Raw genomic sequence first — 12,336 nt, forward strand, 5'->3', positions numbered from 1 at the left:
TCCCACACCTTTCCCTGGACTTCTGCAGTAAGCTAACTATTGTCCAAGCTCTTGAACTGATAACAGCCTCTTCCTCAGCCTGCTACGCTTTATCAAGGCCAAGTGATACAGTAAGAGGATTCAGCTACTTGCCATGGTCTGAGGACGTAAGAGACATTATTCGCAAATAGGGTATTTCATAACAGATGTAAAACTGATGATTAGACTAAATATTTATTAATGATGTTGGCGACGTCCACTGCCAATCCAGCTGTAGACACGTACTTCTGTTTATGGAAAAATTATTCTGCTGTGTTTGCACTCTGTATGACTGTGTCATGTTTAGCTGTCCACTGAATTGGAAACAATGCATCAACAGAAAATCGGACTTTCTCTGTTTTAAACGTTCTCTCAAATGGCACCCAAACACTCATGAGCTATCACTGCCCACCCCTGAGCCAGGGAATTTGCACTCATGGGATTTATGACTGGGAATCTACAAGTGTTCCATTCTCAGCAACAACACTCTGTCCGTTGTAAAAGCCTGCCTACTGCCCACAAAGTAAAACCATTCTTCTCAAAAGACACATGAGACACCAGAAATAGAAATCCTTGACAACATGTATTGAAGTCTATAGAGATGACTGAAGCTTCGAGGGTGTCACAGGTGGCCCCCACATCTGTCAGACACCTGCCAAGACAGAAGGAATCCCCCCTCCTGGCCCCTCTGAGGACACAACCAGACCCCCGACCTCCACACCCCGGTCTGATAACTAGTGGGGGGACGAGTCAAGACTTTGATCACATACTCGAGGAGCACTTTCTGCACTGGTGGAGAGTGAGACATGGATCAAGGTTTGGTGTATTCTCGATGTACAATGGGATCACCTTCACACGGCCGACTGTCAATAAACTGCTGTGACCTCGTTTCGGGTCTGCTCTCTGTGGCTGAGGATTGTAGACGGACGCTCTGTCGGGTCATCTGTGCCCGAAGTCTGTTGCCTGTTGAGTGTGTTCCAGCGACAGAGATCTCGGCACTGATAGCTGTAATCTGGAGTCTTGTGCCTCTCCTTAAGGGCACTGTTGGTTATGAACTGTGTGTGTGTGTTTGTTTGTATGTGCGCTTGTATGTGCGTGTGGGTGCGCGTGTGTGTGTTGAGTCAAAGAGGCACAACGTAGGAAGGTCTTCTAGTGAATGTAGAAGACAGCAAGAGAAAAAGCGAAGAAAAGTTCCGCTTCCTGGTTCACAAAAAGGAGAAGGTCCGGCCTTGATCAACAAACAAAGTAGCAGCTGGATGCACTGAGGGAGGTGCAGTGCAAACGCATCGATCACACAGCTCTCCCCGTGCCACGGTTGCTACTGTCACTGGGCCTATTTTAGAAATGAGATCAATGGAATGGAATCAATTCAAGGGAGGTTTCAAAGTATAACCTCCCCACCACCACCACCACCACATCTCCAAATAATTAGTGATACAAAGTGTTCCACCCTCCAGCTCTTTCCTATCTGATGCTGGCCCACTTTAGCTGCAGTTTCCCAGAAAAGAACTATGTTTATGTTCAAGTTTGGAAGCTTCGGGGGGTGTCGGAGACTAACAGGGTGTCACGCTTTTTCGGTGAGGTGGAGAAGGTGTTTCATATGACCCAGGACTGCCATTTAGTGTTTCACAATAAAAGTCATTGATCAGCATCTTCTGCTTTTCTCTCAAGCATTTTTGGGTGGCAGCACTCTCGGGTGATGGGGTGTACACAGACAGGTGTGTTCAGGCAGGGGATCGTGAAGTAGGGAGAGGTATGGAGGCGGGGAGAGCAGCTGTTACATAACTCTTACACCATGGCTTCCCAACAGTTTTGACCAGTTATGAATCATCGCCATCCAAACATATGTTTCAAAGGATGTCATATTGTACTTATGACATATTGATCATGTTTATGTTGTACTGTGCCTGGTTACAATGAGCATCACTGCATGTCTGTTGTTTACAGATAATGCCAAACCCAACCCTTGTGTTGTCCTATTGAATCAACAGTCTATGGACTAATTATTTTATGTATTTTAACATGTATTATTACAAGATGTATAACACCATAAATCCCCTCGCCCTATAGAAAAACGATACTGTGAATACAAATCTAAAACGTGAAATATATTAAAGCATTTTCTTTTAGCCAATTCAAACCTCTAGCCAACACCCACACTTTGTTTATTCACAAAGTAAGGCCAGTCTAGTAAGGCCATGTAGTGTTATGGTCCACAACCAGGGAATCGCTCAATCCTCACTTATGTAATAGTGGCCCTTGGTCTCCATCTAGTGACTTCACAAGGCATTACATCCATACGTTAAAAACATAGCAAACGCTTCCCAACATTCAGAGGGATTGGTGTTTATAACCAACTTGCATGTGGTCAGTATGAACAGGTTGAAATCTGTGGCAAATACATGTCAAGTATTCTGAGAATCAACCTGCTGCAAATCAAGCCCAGTCTGCATTCAAGCTGTGGAGTGGCAGGGTCATGGTCAACTCACCGCTAGAGCATAGCTCTGGATGGATACTGTGTTGAAGAGGGTATACATGAGGTATGTAGCGAGATCAAAAAGATACAATGGCATTTTGGACGCCACTTAGACAAGGGGAGACTCCAGATCTTTATTAAAGGTGTATGACACATTATATAGAGCACATCTACAACATATTTCTGGAATTTGTTGATAAAATACAACATGTGACAATAACACACCATATAATACAAATCTCATACAGCAAAGAACAAATAGTGTCTCATCCAAAACACGGGTTGAAGTTGTGTTATAATTAGCATGGAAGGATGAGGTAGTCAGTCCGTGTTTGTTTGTGCATGTGTGTGCGTGTGTATGTGCACGCGTGTGCGTGTGTTTGTGCATGTGTGTGTATGTGCATGTGTGTGCGTGTGTATGTGCATGTTTGTGCGTGTGTTTGTGCCAGTGTGCGTGTGTGCATGTTTTACCATATTAGGCCTATGCAAAAATACATTCAGTAACCCATTACCTTTTTCTTATGAAATAACATGCAAGTACTGGCTAACGACAGAACTCTCCATATGGCCTGTAAATAAATTCAATGTAATTTAAATAGTTTTGAAATCAAATGAAAATCAATAGTTAAAAGTTGAATACTGCATACATTGTATTACACAGAAAAGAGTGTAATATCAGAAACTTTTGTCAAAACATTTTTACATACACTGCAGTGGGATTTGTGAAGAATACCCATATAATGATACATGACATCATATTCAACATGTTTGGAAACAAGAAAATAAAAGCAAAACATTATTATCATGCATTTCTGCTAATAATATTTACAAGCAGTATTTGAGAACCATTCATGTCATTTTTGGAAGCTGTTTGTAGATTTAAAAACTCATTCCAAGCATAAACGAATAATACATTTACTTCAGAGTCTTCACATTTAGGAGACCGGTCCAAGAAAGCAAAGAAAAAAATAAAAGGTATTACTTCAAGAGTGGTAAAAACAAGATGACTGTATTCAATCAGACTGTGGTTAGTGGCCTTAACCTATGGCTGAAGTCATGCTCATGCAGTCCACTGGCACAAGTAGCACTGTGCTAATGAGGTCATCAGAAAGGGACAGGGCTCACTAAAGACTTGGAGCAGAAAAACAATCAGGAGAGATGAGTTGGGCAACTAACAGTCATTTACAGTAAGGAAGAAAAATGGGAATCTCTCCCTCTCTCCATCCCTCTTTCCACCCAACACACACACACACACACACAAACACACATACACACACACCTCCCTCGTTATCTCTTCTTCACTCCCTTCGTTCCTCCTCCTCCTCAGACAGGACATCATGTGGGGTGGAGGGACGGGGCATAGCTGGACCTCTGACATCTTGTTTCCTGTCCTGCAGGAAGTCCTGAATCTCCCCTGGCAACTGCCGGAACTTCTCCTGATACTCTGCCTCCACCTGCCCCTGGAGCTGATGGAAACCAGACAGTTGGCGGTTGGTAGTTTGCTTGTGTCAGATGAGAGTAACTGCAGGATTTGCTTGTTTTCCATAAATGGGCTGACAGACTAACAGGGCTAATTGACTTTAGAATCGTCAATAAAAAGCTAAATATTTTGTTACCTTTGGTTTCTCGTCTAGAATCTTTTGTTGAATGTCTTTCTGTTGCTCGAGCAACCTCTCCTGACGTCTGGCTTGAGCCTCCTCCAGCTGTTAAACATGTTCCACACAGTTAGAGATGTTCCACACAGTTAGAGGTGTTCCCCACAGTTAGACCACAGTTAGAGATGTTCCACACAGTTAGACCACAGTTAGAGATGTTCCCCACAGTTAGAGATGTTCCCCACAGTTAGAGATGCACCCCAGAGTTAGAGATGTTCCCCACAGTTAGAGATGTTCCCCACACTTAGAGATTTACCACACAGTAAGAGATGCACCCAGGTCACAGTTAGAGATGTAACCTTCAAGCAACCGTTAATATTTAACCTCTGCTTGTTTAAAATATTATAATATACTAACTACTCACTAACCGAGAGTGAGGTCATGCCGGGAAATATCAAACTGAGGCTGATACGGCAAAGCCGAGGTTTGATATTTCCCGGCATGACCGAACGGTCAGGTTAGTAAGTAGTTTATTATATGGCATTTATAGCTTCTTTTCATTTTGTAAACGAAAATAAATGGTACCTCTAGGCTAATTGTAGCTAGCTCTCAAGTCTTCTCACGCTGTGTTTCATGTGTTGCCTAGCAACTCATTTCTTTTGATAGAAAGCGTACAACATGGTTCTGCTAAAAAGGCTTTAATTTCAACACAAAATAACGACACAAGTGATTAAAAGAGTCTACTCTTCATCCTCACTTTCGATGACAAATCTTTTCAGCATCATCTGGATAGTAAAACTCAGCAGCTGACTCGTCGCTCATTTTGAAGATGACGTCAGAGGGCAATACGGAGCCGTATTGACCTCTGAGGAGGGCAATTTATACGCGTCTGGCATGACTACCCATTAGCCAATCAGAAAGCTCGTACTGTCGTTGCCATATAATAATATTATATAATGCATTTATTCAAAAATAGTGCAACAGTACTCATCAATGTTGCTCCAAATAAACAGGTCCTGTTGACCTCTGACCTTCCTTCTTACCCGTTTGATGTTCTGCACCACCTCATTCACATACGACCTGTTGATTTCCAGCTTCTCCCTGGGAAAGGATTATGGTTAGGAAGGTTACTGAAAGCAGTAAGATCTAAGAACACATATGCTATCGAACACCCACATTAGCATTGCCAAGCTGCAAACAATTTCACTTGCACACAAGAGTGTTATTTGTACTTAGTTTTTCTTCTGTGGCACTGTTGAGCAGCTGCTGCAAAGCAAGTACTCTATTGTTGATTTGATTGAAGTTTTCCTGTATTCTATGCATTTGACAAATAATCGTTTTGTCTGCTATGTCATGTATATTCGAGTTTTGTGTGTATTTTGTCTCGTGTCACGTTCTTTGGACTTATTTCTGCTTCGTTTACACTGTCCAGCTCTTTGATTTCCAGTTGCTGTTTTCAAAGGTGCCATTCAAATGAATACAATCGATTGATTGAATCAACTTTGACTTGATTTGACATCTGCACTCAAGTGTACAAAAAGCTAAACATGGTCAAAATCCAGGTCTTACTCATCAGCCAGATGTTTCTCTTTGGACTTGGTCTCGTTGATCTTCTCCTGTCTCCTCTTGTCCATCTTCCTCTTCAGCTCTTTCTTCTCTCTGAAACAAGACAGACACGTTGACACACTCCACCTCGACACAATCTAGAACACGATGCACTCTAGAAGGTCGGCTGTCCAGGACACTGACGCATTCTAGAACACGCTATCACGTTCTAGGGTCATTCCAACTCTGACCTTTCTGACTGTGTCATCAGACTTACTTGTCACAGAAGTCTTTCAGCTTCTTCATCTGGTTGCTGTGGCTCTCCTCTGCTAAAGCACTCAGTCTCTCCACCAGCTACAACACATACTACAGGTCAGACTCTGAGATATTATCTGTTCAAATGCATACTGTTCCTTGGCACTAAACCCTGAAATGCTGTTAGAACTACACTTCTGATCTTAATGATCTGCTGTGCTCACGATATGCATGTTGCTTTGGATAAAAGCTTCCGTCAAATGACAAAGTGGAACGTAAATATGCTACCTGTGTGTGTGTGTGTGTGTTGGGGGGCACCTGTTTGATGTGCTCTCGTTTGAGGTACTTCTGGCTGTAGTACTGCTCCTGCCTCAGAGACAGCAGCTGCTGGTGCTGCTGCTCTCGCAGCTCCTGCAGGCGAGCCTTGCCATCTTGTTCCAACTGCTGCAGCTCACCCTCCTGCCCTGGGGACGTGCTGCTGGAACGCACACACACACACACACACACACACGCACACACATACACAACCACACGCACACCAACGCAAATACACAACCGCACGCACACAACCACACACACGCATACAACACAGCCCCACACAAAACCCAACAGAGGTCACACAGTGCTCCAAAAATATACAAGCACGCCACATGCACCAGCTTATCGTGTGTACCATACCTACCTTTTCTTACCGTCGCGCTTGGCAGCTTTCATCATCGCGTTGCGTCTGCGGTTGTGGTCATGCTGGGCCTGACCGTATCGGACCACATGTTCCTTCACCATGTCTGCGGCCTTCTTCTGGTGTTTCTTCACCAGATCCTTCATCTCCTTGTACTGCCTCTTCTGGTCCCGAAGGTACACCTTGCTCTGCCTCAAGTCTTCGAGGCCAGCAATCTCCACCTCTGGGAGAGAAGAGCACTGCATGACCACAGTCTGCCCACACACCACAGAGTCACCACACTATGACCAGATCCATGACCACAGCGCGAGGAAGCGGGCTGACCTATCAGAACGCTCTGCACCATGTCCTCGTTCTTGGAAGCTGGCTTGGAGGATTCTGGAACAACAGAACGCCAGGATGTAGCAAAAACAACAACAAAACCACCATCAGTTGATCTAGACCTGGTCCTAAGAGGACTAGTACCAGTGGACCTGGTCCTAAGAGGACTAGTCCCAGTGGACCTGGTCCTAAGAGGACTTGTACCAGTGGACCTGGTCCTAAGAGGACTAGTGCCAGTGGACCTGGTCCTAAGAGGGCTAGTCCCAGTGGACCTGGTCCTAAGAGGACTAGTCCCAGTGGACCTGGTCCTAAGAGGACTAGTACCAGTGGACCTGGTCCTAAGAGGACTAGTCCCAGTGGACCTGGTCCTAAGAGGACTAGTACCAGTGGACCTGGTCCTAAGAGGGCTAGTCCCAGTGGACCTGGTCCAAAAGGGACTGGTCTAAGTGGACCTGGTCCTAAGAGGGCTAGTCCCAGTGGACGTGGTCCTAAGAGGACTAGTCCCAGTGGACCTGGTCCTAAGAGGGCTAGTACCAGTGGACCTGGTCCTAAGAAGACTAGTACCAGGGGTCTATGTAAGAGGTCTGTGTGTGAGTCCTGTACCTGTGGCTGGAGGCTGCTGAGTGGGCATGGCAGTCCTGGGTGAAGGGCTCGGGGCAGGGGTGAGTGCAGGGGCTGAGGGGGCGGGGCTGAGGCCGTTCTCCAGCGGAGCAGGTCTGGGATCAGCCTTCACATCAGACGTCAGGTCAGCTGTGTCCTGATAGGGGAGGGAGGGCTTGTGTGAAAACAAGGGAACATTTGTTGTGGCGTTGTCGAGACCGGACTTAACACCGCCCCTCCACCTCCAAACCAGGATCCTCCATCACAGATACTGATGTCTCCTCCCCACCTCCCCCTACCGCACCTCTGTGGGGGTCTCCCCCCCTCCCCCCACCTCACCTCTGTGGGGGTCTCCCCCCCCCCTCCCCCCACCTCACCTCTGTGGGGGTCTCCCCCCCCCCCTCCCTCCACCTCACCTCTGTGGGGGTCTCCCCCCCCTCCCCCTACCGCACCTCTGTGGGGGTCTCCCCCCCTCCCCCCACCTCACCTCTGTGGGGGTCTCCCCCCCCTCCCCCCACCTCACCTCTGTGGGGGTCTCCTCCCCCCCCTCCCCCCACCTCACCTCTGTGGGGTTTCCCCCCCCCTCCCTCCACCTCACCTCTGTGGGGGTCTCCTCCTCTCCATCCTCCAAGGTGAGAGCTGCCAGCTGTTTGGACCTCTGCTCCAGCAGGTTCACATATCTGATGGGGTTGGACAGTGCCTCGATCACGTCTACAAAACAGACACTCTCCATCAGGATCAGGAGCAACCCCTGTTCACCAACCCAAACCACCAGTTTGTTAACCCCAAACCCCAACCACCAGCCCTCCTTGACCCCAAACTCCAGGCCCCAGCTCCAAACATCAGCCCCCCAACCACCAGCCCTCGTCTACCCCAAACCCCAGCCCCCCAGCTCCAAACATCAGCCCCCCAACCCCAACCACCAGTTTCCCAGCCCTAGTCTTACAGTTCAATCGTGTTTTCTATGGACCAGCTGACCTGCAAAGGTGTCAGGAACATAGTCCTTCACCTCTATGTAGACGAAGACAGCAGGTAGAATCAAGGACTGGTTCTTCTCGTTCCTGAGGCCTATGTAGCGATAACCTGGAGAGTCCCAACATGGTTACTGCAGCTAGAACAGACTGTGTAGAGTACAGAATGACAGGTCAAGCTAACGTCAGTGTCCCCCGAAGCACGGTCTCACCTGGTCTGATCGCAGACACTGGTATGATGCGGTGGCCGATGAACTTTCCTCCTTCTTCGAAAGCAGCGATTCTCAGAGAGGCCAACGTAGGAAGAACAACCTGTTGAAGGGCATAGGACAGATCTGGTCTACTACAACACAGACCTGATCCACTAGAACACAGATTGGGTGTCCTAGAAAAACGCCTGGTCTACTAGACCACAGACCTACTGTACTAAAACACGCCTGCTCTACTGGAACACAGACCTATTCTACCAGACGACAGATTTGGTGCCCTAGAACACAGATCCGGTACGCTATGGACCTGCTCCAACTAGAAAATGCATGACGACACCTTCTTGAAGATGATGGGTTCCTCGTCCCAGACGGGGTTGATGGCGTTGTTCTGGGAGGTCTTGGTCTTCAGAGCCTTCCGCCTTGTGTCAACTGGCAGACCGAACATGTCAATCTCCACATACACCCCCACCTTCTTATCACTGAGGAACTGGCCAGAGATGATCTGTGGGAGGGGGATGTTAGAGCAGGACATCCATCCATGGAGAGGAGGATGTAGTTAGAAGCTGGGGGGGATTAGGGTGGGGGTTAGGGTAGGGGTTAGGGTGGGTATTCGGGTGGGGGTTAGGGTGGGTGTTACTGTAGGGTGGGTGTTTGGGTGGGCGTTCAGGCAAGTGTTAGGGTGGGTGTTAGGGTGAACTTCTAACCTTAACAGAGAGTGTGTTGGCCACAATGCCGTCCACAGTGTTTTCTGTGAACGGGTCAAAGTGTTTGTCTGGTCTTCTCATAAACTCTGGCTTCAGTCTGTAGCCACTCTTCCCATTGTACTCATACATGCCTAAGTTTAACTGCATAGACAAGTCTGGGAGACAGGGAGGGAGAGAGGAAGCGAAGAGGAAAACGGTTTTACACAGGGAAGTAAAAGAGAAGAACGACGTATCACATAGTGAGGGTCAAGAGGTTAGGGCTGGTGACGGGTTAGAATTATGCCAGAAATAAGTTAGTATGATCAGGTTAGGAAGATCAGGAGACTAACTCACCAATAGTTAGATAGGTCAGGGGTCGTCGTCCTAGCTAACCCATATTTACATAGGACAGGGGTCAGGGGTCAGGCTACTAACTCACCTGCAGTTGGATAGGTCAGGGGTCAAAGGTCAGGGTTCTAACTCCCCTGTAGTTAGGTTGATCACAGTACCAACTCAACTGTATTTGATAGGTCAGGTGTCAAGGTAGTAACTCACTTATTGTTTGGAAGTTCAGGGAACAAACTCACCTACATTTGAGTAGGTTAAGGGTCAGGTGGGGGTCAGGTCATTAACTCACCTACAGTTGAGTAGGTCAGGGGTCAGATGGGGGTCAGGTCATTAACTCACCTACAGTTGAGTAGGTCAGGGGTCAGGTGGGGGGGTCAGGTCACTAACTCACCTTCAGTTGAGTAGGTCAGGGGTCAGGTGGGAGTCAGGTCATTAACTCACCTACAGTTGAGTAGGTTAGGGGTCAGGTGGGAGTCAGGTCAATAACTCACTTACAGTTGAGTAAGTCAGGGGTCAGGTGGGGGGGTCAGGTCACTAACTCACCTACAGTTGAGTAGGTCAGGGGTCAGGTGGGGAGGTCAGGTCACTAACTCACCTACAGTTGAGTAGGTCAGGGGTCAGGTGGGGAGGTCAGGTCACTAACTCACCTATAGTCTGGAAGTTGAGAGCCACCAGCTGACAGCCTGCGTTCCAGAAGAGCTGAGGCATGTAGTTGGAGGAGTCCACTCTGGTGCCCTTGGGGTACAGCCGGCTCAGCTGCAGCTTGTTGTATCTGGGTTCATGTTGAGGAGAAGCCCACTCCATCACCACGCTCTCCAACACTAACACTGTCAATGCTACGGTATACTGGGAGGATACTCAACAAACTCCACTGGGGACTTGGTCAGCAGCTCCAAGGCTTTGGTTTCCACAAAGGAGGACATCTGGAAGCTACGGTCCACCTCTAGAACAAGCAGAGACACTCAGAGACCGTCCCTTACACACAAGCTCTGGAGAGGTTGACGTGGGAAGATTGGGCTGTGTCCTGCACATTTAGGGCTGAGGTTAGGGCTAGTCTCGTGGATGTTTTAGAGATAAGGTGACTTGAGAGTCCTCGTGGTTACAAATCAAGGTAGAAGGGTGTGTGTGTATGTGTGTGTGTGTGTTTGTATGCGAGAGACACAAACAAGGGCTTACTTTTGGAAGCCTCAAAGGAGTTAAACTTGGTGGGCTGGATGTAGTTGACCAGAGTGGACATTTCCTCAGCAGCTACAGCCTCTCTCTCTGCTGATCCCTGGAGGAAACAACGACACATGACACCATCCCAGCCTCCAGCTGCTTCTGGCTGCCATGCAAACATAACTTCCGGTAACTCGTTGTAAACTAACGCCAACCTACAGTTTGACTGTTTTTGCATTTTCAAACGGCTGCTTCTTTCTCCATTTGCTAAAACAGCTTGGGTGGCAGCCTACCCCACGAGACACCTCCCTCTCACCTTCTTGCAGTCGTCATCGTCGTCATCGTCATCTTCATCACTCTCTGCTTCCATTTCTCCTGAGGATCAAGGAATCAAGTTTGATTTTTTTAGGGTCACAGTTGGGTTAGGGTCAGTAGGGTGAGAGTTGGGTTAGGGTCAGAGTTGGGTTGCAGTCAGAGCTAGGTCACGGGTAAGTTGATATACACCAGTCAACAGACACTGATATTAGATCGGCCCTACCAGCAGGATTGTTGCTGAGAGACTCAAAGCCGTCTGTTTGATTGGATGATGGATCAGCACTTTGATTGGCTGGTTGTTCTGTCAGTCGTTTGTTACCCTGGGCTACAGAGGGTTTGTGTGATTTCTTGTTCTTGATGAGAATCTTCCCCATAAGTTCCTGAGGACTGGGGAGAGGCACTCCGGACTCTAGCTGCACACACACACACACACACAAGATTACATTCATAGAGCTATTTTTGTGTGTGTCTAAGCGTGTGTGTAAGTGTGTGCGTGTGTGTGGTACTGACTGGGTATTTCTCGAGGGGGTCAGTAAGTAAAGCATCTCCAAAGATGGACCTGCAGTACTCAGCCATCTTGGCCTGTTGCTTGAGCCTGTGGAGCGGTTCATTCAAGGGTCAGGCTTCAGTCGCTCTCATGTTTGTTTGAAAGGTGAGAGGTCAAAGGTGACTCACGAGTCAACGTGGTTCTCGAAGGACAGGATGACCGGGAAGGGGGAGGTCTTGAAGGCACACTCAGCAATGGCCTCTATCACTTCCTGGTTTCGAAACAGGGAAGAGTTCAATGGGACAAGGGATGTGTGCGCTCCTGTGTTTGTGCGTCTGTGCTTGTGTATGTGTGTGTGAGTGTTTGTGTATGTGCGGGGCCGGTCCTAGGCATAGGCGGCATAGGCGGCCGCCTAGGGCGGCATCAAGAGGGGGTGGCACATTCCGAAGTTCACCCATTAATTAACCGTCCCGCACCACCAGCAGGGGACGCCAAGTCACATATCCGTGTTGCGGTTGGGGGGCGGCGTTCGTACATCTCGCCTCGGGCGCCGAATGTGCTAGGGCCGGCACTGTGTATGTGTGTGTGTTTGTGGACGCGTGTGCGTGCGTGTCCAGGCAGGTGTGCGTGTCTGTGCATGTGTGTGTGCGCATGAGCACCTTAAAGCAGATTTCCG

At 48.1% G+C, this 12,336-nt stretch overlaps 1 protein-coding gene across 1 annotated transcript in view; it reads right to left on the bottom strand.

The window, feature by feature from the left end:
* Positions 1-2,614: 2,614 nt before the first annotated feature.
* The window catches only part of plcb1 (phospholipase C beta 1), a 14,349-nt gene continuing 4,627 nt past the window's right edge, over positions 2,615-12,336 (bottom strand). Inside the window, exons 11-32 of the mRNA XM_084668086.1 lie at positions 12,320-12,336; positions 11,849-11,931; positions 11,684-11,768; positions 11,397-11,586; positions 11,175-11,233; positions 10,877-10,973; positions 10,559-10,643; positions 10,348-10,472; positions 9,374-9,528; positions 9,007-9,171; positions 8,673-8,772; positions 8,468-8,572; positions 8,088-8,200; positions 7,493-7,646; positions 6,893-6,946; positions 6,572-6,791; positions 6,208-6,367; positions 5,912-5,988; positions 5,659-5,748; positions 5,133-5,190; positions 4,111-4,197; positions 2,615-3,960 (exon numbers count right to left, since the gene is read on the bottom strand). The exon at positions 12,320-12,336 is cut by the window's right edge and continues 141 nt beyond it. Of these exons, the coding sequence (XP_084524212.1) occupies positions 3,793-3,960; positions 4,111-4,197; positions 5,133-5,190; positions 5,659-5,748; positions 5,912-5,988; positions 6,208-6,367; positions 6,572-6,791; positions 6,893-6,946; positions 7,493-7,646; positions 8,088-8,200; positions 8,468-8,572; positions 8,673-8,772; positions 9,007-9,171; positions 9,374-9,528; positions 10,348-10,472; positions 10,559-10,643; positions 10,877-10,973; positions 11,175-11,233; positions 11,397-11,586; positions 11,684-11,768; positions 11,849-11,931; positions 12,320-12,336 (2,447 nt within the window). The 3' untranslated portion in view covers positions 2,615-3,792. The remainder of the gene's footprint in view (positions 3,961-4,110; positions 4,198-5,132; positions 5,191-5,658; positions 5,749-5,911; positions 5,989-6,207; positions 6,368-6,571; positions 6,792-6,892; positions 6,947-7,492; positions 7,647-8,087; positions 8,201-8,467; positions 8,573-8,672; positions 8,773-9,006; positions 9,172-9,373; positions 9,529-10,347; positions 10,473-10,558; positions 10,644-10,876; positions 10,974-11,174; positions 11,234-11,396; positions 11,587-11,683; positions 11,769-11,848; positions 11,932-12,319) is intronic.

The sequence above is a fragment of the Hypomesus nipponensis genome, chromosome 12 (assembly GCF_054491055.1).
Source record: "Hypomesus nipponensis isolate SF chromosome 12, ASM5449105v1, whole genome shotgun sequence".
NCBI lineage: Eukaryota > Metazoa > Chordata > Actinopteri > Osmeriformes > Osmeridae > Hypomesus > Hypomesus nipponensis.